This window comes from Coenobita brevimanus, chromosome 72 (assembly GCF_032717465.1).
Source record: "Coenobita brevimanus isolate Jiangsu-jjx chromosome 72, ASM3271746v2, whole genome shotgun sequence".
Taxonomy (NCBI): domain Eukaryota; kingdom Metazoa; phylum Arthropoda; class Malacostraca; order Decapoda; family Coenobitidae; genus Coenobita; species Coenobita brevimanus.
The window spans coordinates 33,552,775-33,578,393 of NC_137025.1; the positions used below are offsets into that span (position 1 = coordinate 33,552,775).

Sequence of the window (25,619 nt, forward strand, 5' to 3'; positions counted from 1 at the left end):
GACAGTTTGAAAGCCTTTGAAAAGCTAGGAGCAAGCATTACAGAATAACAACACAAAATTCCTTTTACAGACTTGAAAGCACTTTCACAACCTTCAGTCCAACAGAATTTCTTTTCTTTAACAAGTCTGTCTGTGGGGCCAAAATACTTGAAAATTCTTGATAAATTGTCTGTAATAACCAATTGTGCTCAAGAACCTCCGAATCTCACTCCTGGCTTTAGGGGTGATAAAGTTCTTAACCCTTTCACTTTGTTTTTTTTTTTTTGTTTTTTTTTTCTGGATTTCCCACACACGGGGATTTTGAGAGATATAAAGATAATTGTTTTGATAAAATATTCCACACCAAAAAATAGAAAATATTTTCCTGAATACAATGATGTCTAACATGATGTAAGAAAAAAAATAATTACCTGTGTGGTGAACTGTCAAATCCTGTGGTGCTGGAGCTCCTCCATGGCCAGACATATTCCATTCGGCATAATGATAAACTCAAAGCTGATTTTTTTTTCTTTTATGGTAACACTCATTTTCACTCTCAGTTTCGTCTGACAACATAATCTGAGTCATTCATCAGACATTACTTCCATCAGATCCATGGAAGCTGCTGTGGCAGCAAAACATCTCATACTGCATATATCATACTTCTTTGTATGTGACGAAAATAGTAGACAATAACATAGTCCTACCGTGATAGCAACTCCTCATTCTCGCTACCTTCTGGTAAGGAACCACTATTGGGCCCCCAGTACTGGTGCGTAAATATAAGAAGTCCTAAAAACATATGTGCCACCTGATGGCTAGACATTTCCTTGGTAGCACGTTGACGTGCCACTTGATGTGAAAGGGTTTTTGCCTCCACCATTGAAGAAGGGGGGCAGACACGACAGTGACCAACTACGTAGCCAAGGTACTGAACCTGAGCTTGAACAAAGTCTCACTTCTTTAAAATAACAACAAAGTGAGCTTCCAAGAGCCTTGAATGCAACTTATTTAATTGTTGTAGGTGCTCTTCCCAAGTATCACTGAACACCACCACATCATCCAAGTACACCACACAGTTTGGAAGTCCACTACTGACTGTTCATACGAGTAAGTCTTTGAAAGGTAGCTGGGACATTTTTCATCCCACACGAGATCACATTACAATGATAATTTTGACCAGCTGCCACAAAACATAAGACTCCCTTCGCCCACTCCATCAAGGGCACCTGCCAGAAACCCTTCTTAAAGTCCAGCCTAGTAATGCAACAAGATGAACCAATGCGATCAATACAGTTTTCTAATCGAGGCTGGAGATATGTGTCGGTTCTAGTATGAGTGTTGATTTAGTAGTAACCGATGCAGCATCTCGCTGTACCGTCAGGCATGGGCTGCAGGGTCACAGGGGAGCTCCATGGGGTCACATAAGGGAAGATATGATCGTTGTCCTGCATGTCCTTCAACTCCTGGTGAAGGACTCACAATAAGGTGACAAATTAACATGGAGTGCATCACCCATGTAAGTATCATGCTTCATCCAGGTCGTCCACCCAGGGGAGCTACTAAAGACATCCTTAACCCCTAGAATACGCAATTTGATCGACAGTACTGCTGTCATAAAGACTTTGTAGTTACTTGTAGAGAAGTATATTTTAGACTTGTGGTCGAGCGGCTTTTATATCTTGTAGTAGCTTCCCCACCAAATGTCATGTAGTGACAGGAGAGGTAAAGAATAGTATGGGACTATTTTTATTTGTCTTGTAAATATTAACAAGTCCCTCACACGGAACGAATATAAGTCCCGGGTAGCTACCTCCCTGTCTCGTTATCTGTCTCTCTCTCAAATTGCCAAGCCCTTCTCCCGTCACCTGTCTCCTCTGAGGCCTGTCTACTCCTCTCTTGCCTGTTCGGTGGCTAATCTCCGTCTGAGCTCTCTTTCCTAAATTCTGGTATAGCAGGGGTGTGTCACATGTGTTCCTCGTGGATGGACTAGGTCTTTGTTCACTAGAGGACTGCTGACAGCTAACTGCATCATCTCCTTACTGGCCGCTGTCGTCAGCTTTCCTCAGTGTAAGCATGTTTAGCACTGCTCGATTCTCGCAGACACAACACCTCATCATCTGACTCCCTGCTTCTATCTGTCTCTCTATCTATCTATTTATCTATCTATCTATATAATATGTAGTCCTTACCACACTGCTCGGTCGCGCAAAAATGGCGTACCATCGACATTTAATAGTTATAATATATTAATACATACTACATACACATTATAATGAACTTATAAGCTAATTAAGTGAAATACATAATATTGTAAAGTAACATAATTGTATGAATATTGTATACATGTAATATTCATAGTAAATAGTGATTATTCAGTAATAATACATTTAAACAAGTTGTATACATATTTGAATAAATGCAGTGGTTGTTGTATAACACTTGTAAGACGTACATGTACAACAGACGTACGCATATAATTGTGCAATGGTAATACTGCTAGGTTATACATTACATATTTGAGGTATCACCTTAGTAATGTCTAATATTTCACCTAACTTATATGATGATACTGGTAATACAGAATTGTGCTATAATTGTATGACTTATAATATTGTACTAACATTGTGGTACTACATAATTGTAACATTTTATGAATTGTTACAAAATATTGTGTTAATGCATAATTGTGTTGGCCTTATAATTGTAGTTACATTTTGTTAATGCAACTATTACATAAGTGTCTTGGCCTTATAATTGTAGTTAAAGTTACATAAAAGTTACATCTTGTTAATGCAACTGTTACATAATTGGCAAAGTGTAACATAATGCAATCGTTTGTCGTTACATAATTGTTACATATCGTTTGTAGTTACATTATTGTAATATGGAGTAACATAATTGTAATAACTGCAGTCCTAACATATGCTGCGGTCGATGATAGTGATGATGTGTCATGCCACTTGTTTGTGGAGACAACAATTTGCTTTTTTGTTTGTAGTTTATGTGGTATTTTGGCATATTTAGTAACACTTGCACTTATTTTCATTTGTTTGTTATGTGATCTTACTCTATTTCTCTGTTTTCTTTCTTACTTTTCTTTCTTTCTTTTTTTTTTTTTTGTATGTATTGATTTTCTATAGTTTGTTTCTCTTTGCTTGTGTACGCTTTTTCCATGTTGTTCATGGTTACATAATTACTGGCTAATTTCCTTGGGATACTTTTCCAAAGTTTAGTTTATATTGCACAGATACTATAAAATGATATTATATAGTCCCATATTTTGTTATTTTATATAAAAAATATATACATATATACAGTATTAACTATATACACTGATTTGTTGTTCACCTGTACCTATCGTGGGTAATATGTGTGTCAGCACTGTGTGGAAATCATTGTCTTCACGATTGTGTTGAAGATGTTCACTCTTGCTAACGGCATTTGTGTTGGCCATTTTTTTTTTTCTTGTAAGTTAATTTATCTGTTTCCACTAGGTAGCTTTAGTTAAAAAATGTTAAATACAGTTCTTTTAATCGCTCATTGAGTAACTGTGATGGTATATTTTCTTTATTACTTTGTAGATGTAATAATGTATAGTTGTATGTATGAAACACGTATTTTATGTAGGTATAAATGGTAACACTCGTTGGTAGTAAATAAATGTTATATTTATTGTTGGTGATTATTTAATGTTTGAGTTATGCTGATAACTGAAGTAAGTATGTGTATTTAAACTGTAACTATACAGCACGTTTTATATGTTTGTGCAGAAGCTTATTGTCTATCACTGTGTATTGTATAAATGAAGTAACTATGTAACTCACTAATTTTTACCGTGGTGGGAATGGTGTGAGTGGTGGTGCAGGTGGTGTGTTGACTGACGTGGCGTCTGTTCAGCAAGCACGCATGATGACCTCAACTTCCCACACTGGTAGCTGTGGTGAGTGAATGAGTAGCGATGAGTAACTTGAGTGAAGATGAGTGAGTAAGATGAGTTATGAGTCGTGTCTCACTCTTCGTTTGTTTGTTCCGTTTTTCTATGTCGATGTTTTCTCGGTCCTTTTCTCAAGTGATTTACTCGTTGTGGGATGAAGACTTCCACTTCTTGTAGGTGCGTGTAGAAGATTATACAGACGACGTAGAGTTGTTAATTGTAGTTGATTGTAGATGGTTGTAGTTTGCTGATTCGTCGTAGAAATTGTAGACTATTTGCACTGTAGGCTGTATTTTGTAGGATTCAATGTAGAACTGAAGCTAATCTTGTAGTCTCGGTTGCTTTTGTAGAAATTTGCTTTTAATTCGGAGACGATGTCCGCAGATTTGCTGGTTTGTCATTAAGCTACTTGCAAGGCGTCGAGTGATCTCTTGACCTCTGCATCAGCGTAATGATCTGGGAGACAGAGGGGGCTGGATGGAGAGAATACTGTCAGGAGCTGATGTTGTTGGTTGTTTTCAATCTTGATATTTTGTAGGAATTTAATGTTGATTCGTAGACGAGGTTCGTATACGTTCGCTGCTACCAAATGTCATCAAGACTTTGTAGTTACTTGTAGAGAAGTATATTTTAGACTTGTGGTCGAGCGGCTTTTATATCTTGTAGTAGCTTCCCCACCAAATGTCATGTAGTGACAGGAGAGGTAAAGAATAGTATGGGACTATTTTTATTTGTCTTGTAAATATTAACAAGTCCCTCACACGGAACGAATATAAGTCCCGGGTAGCTACCTCCCTGTCTCGCTATCTGTCTCTCTCTCAAATTGCCAAGCCCTTCTCCCGTCACCTGTCTCCTCTGAGGCCTGTCTACTCCTCTCTTGCCTGTTCGGTGGCTAATCTCCGTCTGAGCTCTCTTTCCTAAATTCTGGTATAGCAGGGGTGTGTCACATGTGTTCCTCGTGGATGGACTAGGTCTTTGTTCACAAGAGGACTGCTGACAGCTAACTGCATCATCTCCTTACTGGCCGCTGTCGTCAGCTTTCCTCAGTGTAAGCATGTTTAGCACTGCTCGATTCTCGCAGACACAACACCTTCTCATCATCTGACTCCCTGCTTCTATCTGTCTCTCTATCTATCTATTTATCTATCTATCTATATAATATGTAGTCTTTACCACACTGCTGTGAAAGTCTGTACAGTATATGGAGCCGATTTTTTTACTCTTACAAAAGCAAAAAGTTTCATGCCCATGGTTTAGAGCTGGAATTTGCACACCTTATGTTGCAAACCAGAGTATTTTAGACCAACTGGTTCATAAGCTATAGCCTGTCAAATTTGAAAAAAGTTACCCTTCCAGGCGGGGCGACTCGAGTTTTCTATGAGTTCCCACCCCATCCCTCGCTCATTCCTCCCCTCCCATGACCTTCCTCACCCACTCCCATCATCCCCCCTCTCTTCCTCCCCTCCCCCAATCCTCTACCCCCCTCCTGCCCTACCCCCCTTCAGAATTTTCCACCCCATTTTTTTGTTCAAACATTAGCATGCACAATAATTATGTCAGTGTTCCTCACTCACTCCCAACACCCTTCCCCCCCAACACTTCTTCCCTCCCCACCTTCCCTCCCTCCTTCCCTCATAGCTGTGTAGCTGTCAAAATGAAAAAAAATTGTGGTGGCGAGAGGGCGGTGGGGGAATTACCCTCCCCCCACCATGGGTAGGGGCCCGGATACTCAGGACTTAGTTCTCATTGGTTTGCATCGATATACGTCACAATTGGGCCGAAGCCTAGTGTCTGCAGTTTTTCACAAAGGCTCCTCTATCAATCACGTTCGTATCTTGCATAATCCTGAGAAAGGATCGATCAATCTTGTTAGTACTTTTAGGGGTTAACCCGCCCCATCCCGACCACTTTTCCACCACTGACTCCCCCCAATCCCGACCATTTTAGGAAAAAAATTTTTTGGGCTCAAACCTTCGCTTTTGGTGAGAAACATCGAAAATTCATAGAGAAATCGCTCACTTGAGGTTTAAAATACTCCATACAGGTAAGAGTACCTCCTTACCTTACTGGGTTTTCTATCAGGCTGGCACCAAAGAAAACGAGTTCTATGGGAGGATAACTATTTCACACCACTCATAAACGGTATTAATTTATTTACTTGTTACGAATTTATATGTAGTACGAGAGTACATTGGTTTTCAAGCAGTAATGTAGGCATTATAAACATTGTTTCACTCACTAATACCTGACTTTTTTTTGCCACATTACCTGATCATCATTTCTAACTGTTTCTTCCTCTAATGCTATGTAAAGTTTGTCCTCCACATTGTCATTAATTGGGGAATCACTCTGGCCCTGAATTTCGTGCCGTGGCATGACATGGCTATACTGGCCAGGTCACTGATAACAGGTGAATTGCTGAGACAATGGCATGCAGGGGGGGGGAGGAGGTCATGCTGGGTAAGGCATTGTCCCTGCCTGGCATCTTGTAGAGGAAGGTGTCACGTGTATACGTACCAAAAATCACTTGCAAAAATTGAAAATTGTGCAAATTAGGGACCTTGCAATTTTTTCGCGTTTATGTACGTCAACGGGATTGGCAGTGACAAAACATGTGGATGTTAAAGAACGTCAATGGGACGCCACGGGTTAAATGAAGAAAAGTGTTACTAGGTGTTGAAACTGATGTTCAGACAAATGAGAAACCTTTTCACCAAGGTACAATCTGGCCTCAGCATTGCTCTGCCAGGCACTCACACTATCGAAGTCTTAAGTCCTCTTTTTGTTAATGGGTTATCAAACTGCCGGGAGCATCCTCATACTGTTCAACCAAGACTAGGTGCACAGGCACAGGGGCCTTTGGAACACAGTAATAAGGTTTCAGCACGTTAATATGGCAGAGTTTGTGTTTCTTACACCTGTCTGAGCCCTCCAGTAAGTGATCAGTAATACCCACTTTATGCACCACAAGATATGGGCCACAAAGCTTAGCAGCAAGAGGTTGTCCTTGACGAGGCAATAGCACTAACACTTCATCAACAACTTTAAATTCTTGCAAATGATCTTTCTTATCATACCACTTTTTCATGCTGTCTTCAGCCTGTTTCAAGTTTTCTCTAGCCACTTCCAATCAATTAAACATCCTGTTCTTCAGATCATTAACAAATTCAAATATGCTATGGCTTGTGGTATAATCACTAGACTAAGCCTCTGTAATCATGGATAACAGGCCTCTTACCTTGTGGGAGAACACTAGCTCATTAGAGAAGAAGGCCAAACTCTCTTGAGGAGTTTCGCAGGTGGCAAACAAGAGGTATGGCACTCCCCGATCCCAGTCCTTCGAGTGCTTCGTGCAGTACTTCTGAAGCTTCGTCTTGAGGGTGTGGTGGTATTTCTCTAGGGCACCTTGGCTCTCGGGATGGCAAGCACTGTTTTTTACATGGACGATACCAAGCTGGGTCATGGACTTCTGGAAGGCATTTGAAAGAAAATTGGACTCTTTATCAGACTGAATCTCCCTCTGCAACCTGACCTTAGTAAAGAAATCAAGCAATGCCCAAACAGCTATTCTAGACTTGGAGATCAAACAAGGATAGCTTAGGGGTATCTAGTGGAAGAGTCAATTATGATTAACAGGTAATTATTACCCAAGGATGTAGGAGGCAGCGGTCCCACCATATCAACTACAATTTGAGTAAATGGAAGACCAAATGCAGGAATTGGAATAAAAGGTGATTTAGATATTAGTTGATTGGGCTTCCCAACCAGCTGACAACCATGGCAGCATTGCACAAACTGGGCCACATCTGCAGCCATGCACAGCCAGTAGAACTCCCACCGCAGCTTCTCCAGGGTCTTCCTCATCTCCATGTGTCCTGAAAAGGGGGTACAGTGGGCCAACTTCAGCAATTCCTTTCCACAAGCACTGGGCAAAACACTCTGATGACAATTCCAAACTTCGTCATGAACACTAACATAAATGGGACGCCAGTCCCCCACAATACTCTGTCCTTCACGTAAAAGCAACCTCCATTCTCAGTATCACAATCCAGTGCATTTGACTTCAGCTTCTGAATCTCCGAGTCACCTTCCTGCAATTCGTTCAGTCTCTCAACACTCACCTCCTCAACGGGAATGGGAAAGTTACAGTCGGGTAAATTCATGAACATATCTATCAGGTAATAGCAATTGTTGGAGCATCCTTCGTCGGTGTTCTTGGTCGCCATCTCCAGGCAAGTTTCCACTATGGCCACAGGATCACCTGACTTGGCTTCGCTGAGTGGCAGGTTTTCTTAGCTCTGCTCTGCCTATGGCATGGATTTGGTCACAGCACTCGCAAGAAACACATCTGCGTCCACTTTATCAACCTGTGGGGGATCATGGGACACAGGCATCTCGGAAGTAAAGGGGCAATACATTTATTCCCATCTGCCAAATCTTTTCCCAGCAGTGGGTCAACCCTTTGAAGAGAAAGAGAGTCAACCAGACCAATGTGTGCTGGCCTGTCAAACAAGTTACATTTCAAGTCTCCAGTCACCACAAGGATAACCTATGCACCAGTTACTCCATGAATTAGTACATACTGCTTAGTTGGGACTTTAAGTTCTGGGCTATCCCACAATGACAGTGTGGCTCCAATGTCACGTGGATTTCTCACAGGAAATTCGACTCTGCTCAATAGTTCCAAGCCAGAAAACAAATATGGAGCAAATTAAGAGGCAGAGGCAGTTCTGCAAACTACCATCTGGACAACATCTCCAAAACGTGAAATGGCATCAGGAACAGATGTGGCCATACCATCTCCCACCTGCAATTTGATAACAGGTTCCATGTCCCCATCTTCTGAAACAAGCTGAGAAGTGGAAGAAACACAAGCCTCTCCAGCCACATTTAGGGCTGGAGGGCAAACAGGAGTAATCACTGGCCCACCTAGAACAGGGTTAACAGGCTTAAACAGAACACTGTTCTTAATACACTTTTCAACACTGTGATCTGGACGCTTACAATAAGTACAAAGGCAATAAAGGTGCCGTAAAGACCTTGAGGAGATAACTATTAGAGGGTGCAGAAGAGGATTTAGGTTTGGAATTGACTTACTCTGGCTAACCTGAGTGTTGGTTACTCTGTTGAGGGGTATACTTCTCAGAGGGGAAATTCCTAGAGAATTCCATAGATTTATTACCATTTATGTGCCATGCATAATCATCAATAAAACAGCTGCTTCAGACACTGCTTTAATTTTCTTGTCTGATAAACAAATCCTTAATTCACTGTCTAATTTATCCAGGCAATTCCTAAGGATTACAATATCCTTGAACCTAGTGCAGCTTGGGTTATCACAATTTGCCACACATTCGCTATGAGTCCACACTTGCAAAGTATCGGTTACATGTCTAGCAAATTGTAATACTCCTGAGGATGTTTCTTAGCATTCCTAAACCACTGACGGTATGCCTCAGGTCTTTATTCATTAGCATGTAGAACTGAACGCTTCAGAACCTAATAACCTGAGCATTCTTGAAAACTTAAACGTCAAACACTCCGAGGGCCTTGCCTTTAAGTACAGCATGAAGTTGGGTAGGCCATCCATAGATATAAATAAGTCTAAATGCCACATGACACTACATTAGGTGCATCTGCACGGCAGCCATCTTGGAATGGTCTAGGCAGACGATGTCGTGTTCCTGACTATGGGCAAAGTTGACCACTATTTACTTAGAAATGCAGCAGCAGTGTGCTGGTTTTGGGTGCAGAAAGCGTCAGAATATATCTACAGTATGGTGACACCGACAGCACGAGCGACTCATCTGTCTGGCTATGTAAACTTCCTTCAGCTGCTTTCCTATCCCCTGAAAGGAGGATGGTGGGTTGCAGAAGGGAAATTTAAGCCTGCAGTCCACCGAGTTCACGTTTCAGATGAACCAAGAACCACAACCATTACCACCACAACAACTACCACCACAACAACTACCACCATAAAACCATCACCACCGCCACCACAACCACCACCACCACAAAACAACCACAACTGCCACGACAACCACCGCCACCACCACCACCACCACCACCACCACAACAACAACAACAACCACAACAACAACCACCACCACAACAACAACAACGACATCCATCACCACCACAACAACAACCACCACCGCAACAGCAACAACCACAACTACCACCACATCAATAAGCACAACAAACACCAACACCACTACAACCATCACCACAACCATCACCACAACCACCACCTCAACCACCACCACAAAAACAACAGCAACAACCACAACCACCATCACAACAACCACCACCACAACAACCACCACCATAACAACCACCACCACAACAACCACCACCACAACAACCACCACCACAACAACCACCACCACAACAACCACCACCACAACAACCACCACCACAACAACCACCACCACAACAACCACCACCACAACAACCACCACCACAACAACCACCACCACAACAACCACCACCACAACAACCATCACCACAACCACCACCACAACAGCCACCACCACATCAACCACAACCACCACCATAACAACTACCACCACAACAGCCACCACCACCACCACAACAACAACCACGACATCCACCACCACCACCAGAACAGCCATCATTATAACCACCATCACGACAACCACCACCACCACAACAACAACCACCACCAACACAACAACCACCATCAACAACACAATAACCACCTCCAACACCACAACAACAAAACCACCATCACCATCACTAGAATAACCACCATCACCACCACCACAACTATACCCACCATCACCACCTCCACCACAACATTCATTTTCATAGTCTGAATTCACTCTAAACCAAGCCCCACTATTACATGCTTGACCGCTCCAAGATTGCGACCGCACAGACGCATCGCCGCTGTTGCCTACTGAAGAATGGGCGATGCGGCATCTAGTCTTACTTATATCTATGAGGCCATTACTCCAGGCCACTTATTACCAACAGCAATTTTTTCAAATTAGGAGAATTCCAAAACAAGGGTCTCGTCAAAAGGAAGTTCTATTTTACTGAGATCAGTACAATTGAAACTTGAGAAGGAATGGGGAGAATTTGTCTGGCCTTCTGAAAATATCAAACGGTAATCATGATCATTTCATTTGTTCTTCGTCTGTTCTCTGGTGTGCTCTCTAGTTTGCTCTATCCTTCCTGTTCTCTGACTTGCTTTGTTTTTGCCTGCTCTATATTTGCCTGTAGCTCTAACTTCGCCTGTTCTATCTTTGCCTGCTGCTCTGACTTTGCCTGTTCTATCTTTGGGATGAATATAGTTTTGAATGATGAATTGCTTGAGGAGGTAGAGTGTTTTAAATATTTAGGGTCACATGTTGCTGTGGATGGAAGAATAGATGCAGAAGTGAAGTTTAGAATGAATGAAGTAGGAAAGGTGCTGGGAGGAATGAAAAAAAGTGTTTAGATGTCGTTCGCTTAGAATGGATGTAAAGAGAAGGCTGAATGAGGGTGTTGTGGTACCGACTGCATTATATGGGGCCGAAACATGGAATATGGATGTAGCAGAGAGGAAAAGTTTGAATGTAATGGAGATAAGGTGTCTGAGGGGTATGTGTGGAGTGACGCGTATGGATCGAGTGCGAAATGATGAAGTGCGAAGAAGAACTGGATTTGTTCAGGAGATGGCTGATAGAGTTGAGCAGAGAGTGTTGCGATGGTTTGGGCATATGGAGAGAATGGATAATGAGCGATTGGTGAGAAAGATAACTAGATCTGATGTGAGAGGTGTAAGGCTGAGAGGGAGACCACAAATAGGATGGATGGACAGTGTGAAGAGAGCGCTGGATGTGAGAGAGATGTCTGTTGAGCAAGGAAGAGTGGCTGTGCATGACATAAATAAATGGAGATAAGTTGTGAGTGAATAAATGATGATGCAGTCCTGAGGGGATATTCTCCCGCGTTTGGTCTGATCAGCTAGTCAGGTCAGGTGTGGGTAAGGGGATGGGTCTATTATGATGTGGCAGGGGTAAACCAGCTCTGCTGTCGGGCCCTGCTGCGGATGTCACTGATTGCACTGAGCAGTTGACCCATGTGCGGTGTGGTGAGGTGAGGATCTGTCCCTTCTCCCCTTTGAGGATAAGATGCAAATGAATGTGTTTGAATGGATGAGTAAATGGGGAGTGTGTCGTCCTGTCTCGGCTACCTCCCTTTCCTTGGGGGAAGCAGCCTAGGTATATAGAGAGATAGATAGATCTTTGCCATCTCTAACTTCGTCCGGTCTAACTGAGCCTGGTGTTCCCACTGAGCTTGCTCAGACCAGACAACCTGGAAATATGTATTAGGGAGAGGGGAACCCAGATCTGCTAGACTAGGACAAGGGGAATGAAGCTCTGACTTTATAATACCCTCAAGCACAGCTGAGGGAATTACATGAGCATAAGGAACCTCCTCCGAAACAGTATGTAATGGGACAGTGACAGAGCTTGGGGTTACATACTCCATGATAGCTAAAGGTTAGCACTCGAACAAGTAAGTATACAGCATCCATGAGATATAACAGATTACATAAACTTACTTGAATTCTACAAAACCTAGTATTGACAGTCATGGCAGAGGTCGCCATTCTGATACGACGAGGTGGGACAGAAGGTCTAACTGACTGCCTGAAGAGTAAAGTGAGCAACAGCAAATTTATGGTACCATGTCGCAGGCTAAAAAAGGGGGAAATGTTAATAAAGTACCGGTATAAAACAAACAGCGATGACTAAAAAGGGGGAATGTACTAGGCAATAAAAAAATACTTTACTTAGTTTAGTTAACACTAACTTAAACCTCCAAGAACAAAATCAAACAGGCTCGAAAAGGACTGTCAAACTAAGACTGGCAGAAATTATCCTAAAGTTCCAAACAAGAATAATAAAAATAAACCAGAACACCGAAAACAGCCCCTGGGTTGTAAAAACACTGTAGGCACAATAATTACTGTAAAATATGATACAGACTCTTGACACTTGAATAAAATAGGTGACATTAGCAAGAACAATTGGAATGACTAACAGTTCTTATAAATGACTGCAATATCAATGAGTATAACCTTGTTAACATGACAACGTCTGGATTGACTCTATCGGATAGTTTATGTGAAACTACAGAATGTGGTGAATGTTTCTGGCATATCAGCTAGGGTCCGGATTCCGGGGGTTAGAACTGTGAGCGAATGGAAGTGCGGCCCATTGAATTGGGCAAATTTGGGCTGTCAGGACATTGGTACTTCCTCATCCTGCTCTAGGGTGGGAAAGGAGGTCCGGATGACGATGATGATGACAATCTAATAAGCAGATCATGCGATGACACTTGTGGCAGGTATAGTACTATATACAAAATGTCCAAGAGCTGGGCACAGCAAGACACCTGTCTAACTTCAGCCGCTAAGTCAATTTGGTACCATCGATCGTTCGTTTGTAGTTTTCCTCCACCTGTAGTGGAGGCCGAGCCATACATGAGCCCGGTACCAGTACTAACTGATTTCCCCCCCCCAAAAAAAAAGAAAGAAAAAAAAAAAGGGAGGAGCTGGGCCACCTCGTAGCCCAGAGCCCTGTGTTTAGATACAAACACAGCAGCACGAAAGGAGTAATAGAAACTCATTAACAAGGTCGAAACTAACATGCCCAGACACGATAAGGTAGCATTAATGGTAACAATGACTCCATAGGCTCAAAATGTTAATACATCTCAGACAGTCATAGAAACACCTACAGGTAAATTTCACATCATGATATAACACTTCAACAAGCAACAACGAGCAGCCAGGCCAGCTGCTGTCATTCGGTTTAATATTCATAAAACTCTTCGCAATTCACGCAAGTGCTAATCATGATATTAACAACACAAGCGAATAATAAATGCTCTGAATGATGATGATCATCATCATCATCCGGACCTCCTTTCCCACCCAAGGGCAGGGTGAGGAGTAGCAATGTCCAGACAGCCCAAAATTGCCAAGTCCAATGGACCACGCTTCCATTCACTCATCATCCAAGCCCCCGGAATCCTGGCTCTATCGGATACGCCAATAACATTCACCACGTTCTGTAGCTTCACATAAACATATCCGATTGAGTCAATCTGGACGCTGCGACGTTAAAAAGGGGTACCAGAATCTCTGATCATGCACTGCTCCTCACAACATTCATCCAGCCAGTTCGATCTCTTCTCAGTTCCTTAGTCTCACCGACTTCCGAACTTCTCTTCCTCATACACTTATCCACCATATCCCTCCACCTTCTCCTTGGCCTACCTCGCCTCCTCCCTCCTTCGAATTCGCTCAGATATACCTTTTTCACCACCCAATTGTTAACCATTCTCTCCAAATGACCATACCATCTCAGTACAGTTTCTTCGATTCTGGTGTCCACCGACTTCCTCATTCCACACCTTTCACGAATCACATTATTTCGTATCCTATCCACCCTCTGTACTCCACATACATTCCTCAGCAGTCCCTTCTCCACTGTTCTTACTCTCGACTTTTCATTTTCATGCCACACCATAGTCTCACATCCATATGTTAAAGTTGGCACTAACACTCCCTTATGTAAGTCTAGTGCAGCTGCAACTTTCAAGGCTCTGTTTCTTATCAAGGCCTTCATTGCACCAACTACTTTTCTTCCTTGTGTCGCTCTACTTTCAACTTCTTTTGCACATTTTCCTCTCTTTTCTGTCACTGTACCCAGGTATTCGAACTCTCTCATCAATTCCAGTCTCTCTCCATTCACTGTTACATCACACTAGGAGTCACCTTCTCTCTCAGTAACCATCACTTTACTCCTTCTACATTTACTCTCAAGGCACGACGCTCACAGACATCAGCAAAACTCTGCACTAGCCTATCAAGTTCTTGTCCGGCACTTGCAAGCAGTACTGCATCATCAGCATTGAACAAATTTGCGATATTCCACCCATCACCATTCATTACCAACGCCATCCCTGTCTCCATTATTCGTGTTTTTACTTGTCTCATCACCCCATCCATATATATATATATATATATATATATATATATATATATATATATATATATATATATATATTGAACAACCATGGGGACATAACACAACCTTGTCGCACGACCACACCGATCGCGAACCATTCACTTAGCTGCCAGTTAACCCTTACACATGCTTCGCTACCATCATAAAAACTCTTGACAGCACTTAGCAGCTAACCATCTACACCGTACATGCGCAAAACTTTCCACAATCCCTCTCTGTCTACTTTGTCGTATGCTTTTTTCAGATCCATGAATGCCATAAACACCTTAAGGTCCTTCTCACAACGCCTCTCTGCTATCTGTCTCTTCGCAAATATTTGATCCATACATCCTCTGCCACCCCTAAAGCCACCCTGTTCATCACTCACAAGGACTTCTGACATCTCTCTTACTTTCTCTGTAATAAATCTTCCATATACCTTCCCAATCACACTCAATAAACTTATGTCACAATAGCCTAATTTTTCCATTCACTTCGCTCACCTTTAATTTTGTACAGGGGTACAATCACAGCCTCTGAATGATACATGAGAATATAAGGAATTTGATCGGTTTTCGTAACAATATATATATATATATATATATATATATATATATATATATATATATATATATATATATATATATATATATATATATATATATATATATATATATATATATATATATATATATATATATATATATATATATATATATATATATATATATATATATATATATGTGTGTGTGTGTGTGTGTGTGTGTGTGTGTGTGTACACTGCTCAATGTAGAATAGTACTCAGGATCATTTTCCCGAATATATTGAGTTTATAGCAAACATATATTCAAAATCATTTGCTAATCATGAGAATCAATCAATAATGAGATTCTCAGTGGGATATGACCACCGAATTAAAAAAAAAAATGGTTGAAGAATTTATCTTTGAAAAAGATGAGCACCAAAATGATAATCACACAATGAATCAGAGAACACATTTTATTGACTTAATGAGTTTAATTCGACTCCAAATCAGCATTAATAATGGGTAGCTGCACCATTGAGTCTCACAAACTCTTGATAACGCCTACGGATGGTCAGAATAGTGTTTCAGATCACATTATTGTTATTGTTCCTCCACTCGTCCTTGAGAGCAACAATTAAGTCCTGGACATTGGAAACGGGGGACTGACGATTCCTAACTCTGTCACCTTGTATACTCCAAATGTTTTCAATCGGATTTAAGTCCGCCGACAAAGCTGACCACCCCATACGCTCGATATTGTGAACCTGAACAAATGTGGAGACGAGTCTGTCTCGTTGGGGACGGGCGTTATCGTCCATTAGGATAAAACCAGCACCGATACGATTTGCCACTGGCAAGACATGAAGCTCCACGATATTGTCCCGAAAATTCTGGGCGTTCATGTTATCCTGGACAATATGGAGGTCTGTACGATGATTGGTGGAGACTCCGGCCCAGACCATTACTGATCCACATCCCCATCAGTAACGTTCCACGACAAACTACAGGTTGTAACGGTGTCACACACCTCTCCAGACCCGAATACAACCATCTGGGTGATTAACATTGAAGCGGCTTTCATCCGTGAACAGTACATGTGCCCACTGGTTCACAGTCCAAAGGAGGTGTTGTCTAGCCCATGCGAGACGAGCTCTGCGATGTGCAGCAGTCATCCGAGGCACAATGTTTGGTCTCCTGGAGTGTAGGCTTACTTCGTGGAGCCTGCAACGGACGGTCTGGTCACTCAGAGTCCTCCCAGTGGCAGCCCAAAACTCATTCTGGATCCGCCGAGTTGTCAAACAAGGGTCCCGACGTGTCAAAAGAGCCATATGACGGTCCACTCTGTCATCAGTAATCCTTCCACGACCTGTCCCACGTCTCCTACAGTAACTCTGTGTATCCTGATAGCGATGCCACACGTTCAGGATACACCCCTGACTCACACCCATTAGCTGAGCAACCTGTCGCTGCGTCTGGCCATTCTCGAGCATCGTGCATGCTCTAGCACACTGAATCTCATTCAGGTGCATTCTCACACCATGAATGACCGACAGAAAGCAAACCAACAGGCTTAGAATTGTCAAAGACATGTTTTAACAACAGAAAACAATCGCCTGCAAGTGATTGTGAACTTGCACTTTTGACCTGACTTGGGAGAGCTGCTTTCTGAGTCATGACCAATGAAGCATGACTGAAACAAAACATGACAAAATGAACATGATATGCTCCTGAAGAAAAATTAAGATATTTGGAATGATTTATATCGTGACTGAGATAATTACCAAAACATCCTTGAGTACTATTCTATTTTGAGCAGTGTATACTGTATATCCCATTGGACCCCAGGGGTGCCGGGTGAGGCATTGCACTGGAAGGGTACTAAGCGCACCGCCCTCCACCTATTGGCTCATAGTCGCGAAGCTCATGGGTCCCTACCCGGGGGTTCCCTGCTTTATAAAGACTTGCAAAATCCCAGTTCTGTCAAATTCTCGGGACACTGGGCTCCAATGGGATATGTGTGTGTGTGTGTGTGTGTGTGTGTGTGTGTGTGTGTGTGTGTGTGTGTGTGTGTGTGTGTATTATCTGCCATCATTGGGCACAATACTAACAAGGCATATGGGCCTGATGGAGTCCATCCTGTTGTCCTCAAGAACTGTGCTTCTGTGCTTACACCCTGCCTAGGTAAACTCTTTCACCTTTGTCTTTCAACTTGTACCTTTCCTTCTTGCCGGAAGTTTGCACTCATTCAGCCAGTCCCAAAGAATTTTTTTTTATGTGAGGAAGAAGGAACCAAAGGCAACGAGCCCACAAAACTGTTCCTTCCAAGAGAAAAACAAAATACAAGAGAGAGCCAAATTCAAGATTCATTCATTTCGAGATGCCTGGACACACTGCGTTTGAAAGACTGGAGATCATAGGAAACAGGAAATGCAGACAGAGGGAGACAGTTCCAAGGTTGACCATTCCCAACCCTCTTACTATCGTCCAGTTGGTTTTAGATCCTCATTCTCAAAAGTTTTCGAGTCTATTCTTACCAGAAAAAATTAAAGCATCTTACCTATTACAACATTTTTTTTGACCCTCAGTATAGGTTCCGTCAGGGACTCTCCACAAGCGATCTTCTCACCTACCTTTCAGACTCCTGGTCATCCTCCTTTCGGGACATTGACGAAAGCTTTGCCATTGCATTTGACATCTCAAAGGCTTTCGACAGAGAGTGGCATAAATCCTTAATTTCCAAACTGCCCTCTTACGGTTTCTACCCTTCTATCTGTGCCTTCATTTATAGCATACTTTCTGGTCGTTTTATAGCTGCTGTTGTAGACGGCCATCGTTCTTCTCCTACATCTCTTAACAGTGTTGTTCCTCAGGGCTCTGTCCTCTCACCAACTCTTTTCCTTTTATTCATCAATGATCTTCTAAACTGTACATCTAATCCTATCCAGTCGTAAGCTGATGATTCCACCCTTCACCTTTCCATTCTGTTCCTGCAACATCCATCCCAGCAGTTACTTCAACAAACAAGGGATGAGGCTATGGCACACCTTATGTCTGACTTGGTTCGTATCTATGATTGGGGTAAAAATAATCTTGTTGTTTTTAATGCATCAAAGACACAGTTTTTACACCAATGAACCCGTCAAAATCATCCACAGGAGTACTCACTAATGTATAATAATATCCAGCTCAATCCTGCATCATCCTTGAACATGCTTGGAGTTTCATGCACACGGGACTTATCTCGGAAAGATCATATTGCATCTCTTGTAATATCTTCTTCCAAGAGATTAGGTGTGCTAAGCCGACTCCGTGGCTTCTTTACCTCTGCACAATTGTTGACTTTATGCATGAGTTTTATTCGCCCCTGTTTAGAATGCAACTCTCATGTGTGGGGAGGCTCCCCACATACAGCTCTTCTCAGTAGGGTGGAGTCAAAGGTTATTCATCACATCAACTCTCCTCCTCTTACTGACTCCCTTAACCCTTGTTTCTTTGCCACACTGTTGCAGCTTTATCTCTTTTCTATCGCTACTTCCATGGTCACTGCTCTTCCGAACTGTCTGCTTGCATCCCTCCACCTCTACGGTGGGTGCATAGCACCCATCTCACAACAAACTCTCATCCCTTTCTGCTGTCCAACATTCTAATGCATGAGTTAACCGTTACTCCCAGTCCTTCATTTATGCAACAGGTCAACTCTGGAACTGTTTCCCTCTGTCTGTATTTCCTACATCCTGTGATCTCCAGTCTTTCAAACGCAATGTGTCCAGGCATCTCGAAATGAACGGGTCTTGACTTTGGCTCTCTTGAATTTTTTTTTCTTGGAAGAAGCGTTCATATGGGCCCAGCCTTTGGTTCCTTCTTCGTCGCATAATATATATTGATAGATAGATAGATATATAGATATAGATAGATAGATAGATATAGATAGATAGATAGATAGATATAAGGAATCTGAAAGGTAGGCGAGATGATCGCCAGTGGAGCGTCCCTCACGGAACCCATAACGACGATCAGAAAGAAGGTTGTGATAGGAAAGATGCTTTAAAATTTTTCTGTTAAAATTAAACTCGAAAACTTTTGATGCACAGGATGTTACAGCAATTGGACGATAGTTAGAGGGTTGGGAATGGTCACCCTTCTTTGGGACTGGCTGAATGAGAGCAAACTTCCAGCAAGAAGGAAAGGTAGAAGTTGACAAAGACGAAATAGATTACCTAGGCAGGGTATAAGCACAGAAGCATAGTTCTTGAGGACAACAGGAGGGACTCCATCAGGCCCATATGCCTTTTTAGTATTGAGGCCAGTTTAGATGTTTGGTTGTGAAGAATGTTTGATTTAGCGAGATTTATTACTGTTTTTGCATGGATTCTAGCAATTTTAAACTGGCTGAAGGATTCTGATACTTTTCATTTTCAGTAAACGTTATATGCTTTGGACTCTTCGGTCGTTGCTCATATGCTGTCAGATCGTTTTGGGAAATCTAGTCTTTGGGTAAGCTGTTGACTGGGTATGAACAATTCCATACCAGCTTGTATAAAGTCATTAATATGGGACTGGATGGAATTGACATCAGCGAAGAAGAAAGACTGCCATGGATTATCGGCAAGATAATTTCAAAGTCCATCCCAGTCTGCTCATCTGGTCATCCTGACAGGTTCATAACGAGGAGGTTTGGGGCAACTGACTAATGAGGCTTTGTTGAGACTGTGGTGGTGACAGTACTTCTATCCTGTATTGAATTGGGTTATTTGTCAGGAATAGATCCAAGAGACAGGTGTTATTGTAAAGATTTTCTGAAATTCTGTTTGGTTGTTTTACCAATTACGAGAGACTAAATATTTCTGCAAACAGATCGCATTCTATACCACTATCGTCAGTTCTGGCAGAATGCAATAACTATTCTACGTTATGGAAGTTAAAATCACCCAATAATCGTCAGTCTCGGCAGAATGCAATAACAGTTTTACCTTATGGACGCTAACATCACCCAAAATGGCAATTTCAGTCATAAGGCTCAGATTAAGGTTGGTCAACTATGTGGTTATGGAGTCAAATACACTGGGTTCTGAAAAAGCACTGTGGAGCGATACACTATGAAGATATATTTGGTAATATTTAAATAATGCTATTTGTATAATTACGAGTAAGCTAACTGAAGTGAAGTTGAAGAGTGTCAACTGCAATTTCTGATTAGATATAATTGAGCAAGCCACCTTTGTTACAGAAATTTGTGAAGAGGTGGTAACAAGGATTACTAAATGGGGATACATCAGTAGGGGGAGATATATGGGTTTCTGATAGGAATAGGGCTTGAGGGGATACAGATTGTAAGGAAATGTGAACAGAATTCAGATTGGTACTAAAAGCACGGGTGTTAGTGAAATACAAGGTAGAACCCGCATTTCTCCGCTGACAAGCATAAACAGTGTTTGCAATATCTGCTTTCGGCACAGTCGTTTGATCGCGATCACGAGGACCCTGTGCCGCCAACCCTAGCATGTGGGTTGTGGCAATCCTAGGTACAACTGAATGTGCTAGTAATAGGCTTCTGCAGCGGCGATTTCAAAGAGGGGGTGAAAATAAAATGTGTGATGTCTAATGTAATGTAGACAGTTGGAGGTAGAGGTATTATGCGAGTATTCTGGCCTACTCTCTGTGTTAATGAAAAAACTGAAAATGTTCAGAGAAGAAAGATGGTCAGGACGAGGTCCTGAACGCTGGTGAAACGGGAGCTCAAGCTCTCCCTCTTACCAGCTTGCAATCTACCTCAAGTACCGCACTGTTTGACCAGGTCTGCAGTCTACTCCCTTCTAAAGAATGTGGAGGAATAAGAAAGAAGGACGTAAAAAAGAAAGTGATGATGATGAGCAAGCAAAATGAGAAATACAGATGAGAAAATAAAGTGAACACCAAGACTGAGAATGAAAGTAACCAAAGGGAGGTCAAGGCATTGTGATTCAATGTGCAGTGTCAAAGGAAAAATAAGAGGGAGAAGGAGGAGACAAGAAAAGTTTGCGAATAGAAAAGAAAGAAAAACATAGAGATAAAATGATAAGAAAAGTTCGAGAAGGAAATAAAGGAAAGGGAATGGAGGAAAGGAGACAAAAAGTGCAATCGGGAGGAAAGGAAGAATAAGAATGGAGAAGACGAGTCAGGGAAGATGATCTATGGTGGGAAGACTACCATCTGCCACCACTTTGGGTATTCTCTCCGCCTATTCACTTATAGCCACTTACCGTCGCTTCTCCCTCTTATTTCACCATTTTTTTTTTAGCTTATTAACTTCCGACGCGTGGAAAATTTCGGTTCGTAATTCTTGTTCTGGGTAATGGTGACGCGTCGTGAAGTTATTTAATTGGGTCCTCTGATAGAATCTCAATCCTAACATATATAGACTTTATGGCTGTGTAGTGAGTACGGTAAGCTTTTCATGCTAGAGCAGCTAATTAGTTTTTGATGAGCCCTTTTGAAAAAAAAAAAAAAGAAAAAGACAAAGAAAGAAAGAAAGAAAAAGAAAAGAAATTTGCCGCATTATTTGAATGACGTTTTATTCCTCTATGGTAGGGAGTCTTAGTTGCCAATGATTTAATTCTGTCACCATCAACCTAATTGATAAAGTATTCAGTTCCAGCCAGCGTCAGTAAGATTTATAGCTCAAAGTGAGTCATAAGTGTATAAGAGACTTAACACCTCCATTAGATAATTAATATGATTGACAGAATACACACTGCAAGAGTGAAGAAGTCAGATAAAACAAAAAGTTCTAGGTGAATCAGTGGGAGAATGATAAAAGGAAAACCAGAAGGAAAGTGGGTACAGTGGAGGGGTACTTCCAACAACCCAATGACATTTTACATATTTCATTTCTGCTACCACGACAGTTTTTACTCAGATTAGGAAATATGAGTTGAATAATATTTGTTTGGAGATACTGTCGATAAACAGAAAAGGACGTCACTGTAGTGCGTACGAGTATCCTCTGAAAACCGCCAAAACACAGTATCAGCCTGAGGCTTTGTTAATCATCCGTCGTGAAAAATGACTAGCACTTATTCTAGAAGTGTGTTCAGTATCAACTTATTTGATTAAACCTCCAAATGAAATAATTAGTTGAGGAAAATACCCTTAAAGCGAAAGTGTTGATGAAGTATATATCGGTATCTAGCACGTCTTGTTCAAAAGCTCTCACTGAAATGAATACATGATGTCTTGAGAATAAAAGAAATTTTATTATAGTGAAGTGATTGAGTTTCATACGCAATATCTGGCATTATATTTCTGACCATAATTGGAGGTAGGTCGGCCTGTTTTTTACTGAGGATTGCAGGTCATTACGGTGTTGTATTTCACTGAGTCTCGATATTTGAGTGATGCATTCCTTTAAATCTCAGTTAATAACTTTCAACCCATCTCTGCGGGTTTAGCCAAAGATATATGTAACAAATAAAATAACCTATACAGACTGATCGATTTGGGAAAATTATTAGTAACAATAATTGGTACATTGACACTTTTGTAGTGGTCTCTAACATCTCTGTTTTATTACTGCACAAGCTGATATAATTTTTAATAACTCACTTTATGTATGGGATGTAAAACCTTAATTCTCCGACCAAATATTTTCCAAAAATTGCATTATAGTTAGCGTAGTTTTGATATCTGCACCGTATATAGCATAGGGAATTTCGTTTTGGGGAATTTGAATATCAAAATATAAGAATTCCAGGTTCTGCTTTCAGTATACCAGTCATAGTTACCATCATATTAATCTATCTATTTTTCCGTCAGTATTAATCTGTCAGTCGATTGAAGCCATATTCTGGTATTTATCGCCCACCTTTAGAAGGCAGAGCAGTAATGTTTTTGCCTGCCTGCCTGTGTGTGTGTGTGTGTGTGTGTGTGTGTGTGTGTGTGTGTGTGTGTGTGTGTGTGTGTGTGTGTGTTCCCATCATATATCATGAACTGCTTGGCCTATCACCATGGTACCTTTAGGGTATCAAGATATGGCCAAAATCTTGGTCGAGTTGGAAAATTGGCACTCGGGGTCATGGTCAAGGTCACCAAAAAGGCTGCCAAAGGTTAATTGTTTTTTGTTGCCCGCCTTTAGCACCATTGTATCTCATGAACGACTTGAGCTATCAATAAGAAATCTTCAGGGTGTAAAGATAGGACCAATATCTTGGACTTAGCCAACAGCCTATTCTGGCGGGAGATTAGCATTCGGCCCCCGAATGCTTTGTGTGTGTGTGTGTGTGTGTGTGTGTGTGTGTGTGTGTGTGTGTGTGTGTGTGTGTGTGTGTGTGTGTGTGTGTGTGTAAAGCTCTCACCATATGAATGGAGGACACCAGTAATCTGGTGTTCTCCATTCATTTGTGTTTTTTTTTCCTTCCTCTGTTCTGTTACTTAAAAAAAAAATCTACCCTTACATCCATCCATCAATCTAATCACCTATCAACCGACAAACTTATCCATCCATCCACTGATCAGCGCATCCCTTTCTCTTCCTCAGTCATTTTACCATTCAGCTTCCTATCTTCTTTCCATTCATTCATTTTTTAATTCGTCCAAGCATCAGTCGTTCATTCTATAAGACTTTCTTTTTAATATATCAGTCCAAATAGGTATCCAACAGTCCACCTAGTTGTTTTGTTAATCAGTTCACTCTTTCCTTATCCACTTATTCCACCTGTGTATCCATTCACTCATTGTCCAATACTTTGATAAATTTTTCCAGGTTGATATACAGTTCATGCACAGTCAGTTCAATCCAATCATCAGTCCATTCACCCATCACCTAAATATTTACCCACTCATTCATCTGTCCATCATACCATCCATTCATCCATTCGTCTCCTTTATCCTTCCCCATCCATCCCTCCAGCACATATACCAACACTTGATCCATCTCCAACTCAGTGTCAGTAAATCATCCCTTATGCCTCAGCGCAATGCAAACACTCCGTTTGCATCTCGGAATTAGTCCATTTCCATTCATGCATTTCTCTCTTCATCATCTCCTACTTATTCCCTCGCCCCAAGAAGAACCTCTATCCGCACCAGTTTTATATGCAGGTACTAAAGTTCTTTTGGTGAACTATGTCTATTTCACCTCCAAAACATTTTCTTTGTCTAAACCTTCCATCTGCATCATATTTCCGCTCTTTAACCATTGCAACATGAATCCTTTTCCCTTTTACAATTCGTCCCCTTCACCTTCCTCACCCAATACCTCACACTTCCTCTGTATTACCACACCTTCATATCCAGGTTACATTCTTCATCCACTGAAAGTATTTCATGCTCCAGCCCCGAACTCCACCGAATGTATCCCATCGTTTCTTGCCATTACCTTCTTCCCACCTGGTTTCCCTCAACTACCTTCTTCTTTTCTGTTCAGTAACATCCAGTAATTGCTGGTTCGTCATTGTATAGGATCCAACACAGGAAGACACTTTCGACCCGATAACAAATGAATTGGTGTCCCATGTGGCCACACCGAACTCATCAAGTCAGATCGAGCAAACTGTGGAAAAACAGGAGGATGGAAGGGAAAGAGATAGATTGACAAATTGGGATGAGGGGTCGAAGAAGGATGGTATATAAGCAAATTGTAATTTAAAAAAAAAAAACGGGAGACAACAGTGGAATCTGGAAGATAACATTACCTAAAAAAGGAAAAAGAGAAACTTGGAATATTGCAGAAAATAGATGACTGATACTGCTTTTCAAGCGCAGAGAGAGAGAGAGAGAGAGAGAATTAAGTAACCTGAACGAATTCCGCCTATGGAACGTAGAAGAATATTAAGCAGAAAATAGTACCAGAGAGACAGATCATGAAATATATATATATATATATATATATATATATATATATATATATATATATATATATATATATATATATATATATATATATATATATATATATATATGGCATTAAAATGAGAAAGTTATAAAGAGTATCATGAAGGGGGGAAAAACATTAATAAAACTTTCGTCAGTTAAACACACACACACACACACACACACACACACATACACACACACACACACACACACACACACACACACACACACACACACACACACACACACCAATTAAAACATCCCCACAAACCTTTTTCAGTCATGGTCAAACTGTTGG

General features: G+C 41.4%; 1 protein-coding gene across 1 annotated transcript; it reads right to left on the minus strand.

Moving 5' to 3' along the window:
- Window positions 1-8,223: 8,223 nt before the first annotated feature.
- LOC145407094 (uncharacterized) lies at window positions 8,224-16,962 on the minus strand. The gene is made up of 3 exons (XM_080278116.1): window positions 16,500-16,962; window positions 8,658-8,845; window positions 8,224-8,283 (listed from the first exon to the last, which is right to left on the minus strand). The coding sequence occupies exons 1-3, from the start codon at window positions 16,960-16,962 to the stop codon at window positions 8,224-8,226; spliced, it is 711 nt and encodes a 236-aa protein (XP_080134242.1).
- Window positions 16,963-25,619: the final 8,657 nt, after the last annotated feature.

Excerpts from the sequence above, each read along its gene's own strand:
- LOC145407094 (XM_080278116.1), bottom strand. The coding sequence starts at position 16,962 with ATGCTCGAGAATGGCCAGACGCAGCGACAGGTTGCTCAGCTAATGGGT. Across the intron at positions 8,846-16,499 it reads TTGTATTCGGGTCTGGAGAG|GTGGGCCAGTGATTACTCCT; the intron begins GTGTGTGACACC and ends ACCCTGTTCTAG. Across the intron at positions 8,284-8,657 it reads TTGGAGATGTTGTCCAGATG|GTTGATAAAGTGGACGCAGA; the intron begins GTAGTTTGCAGA and ends GATCCCCCACAG.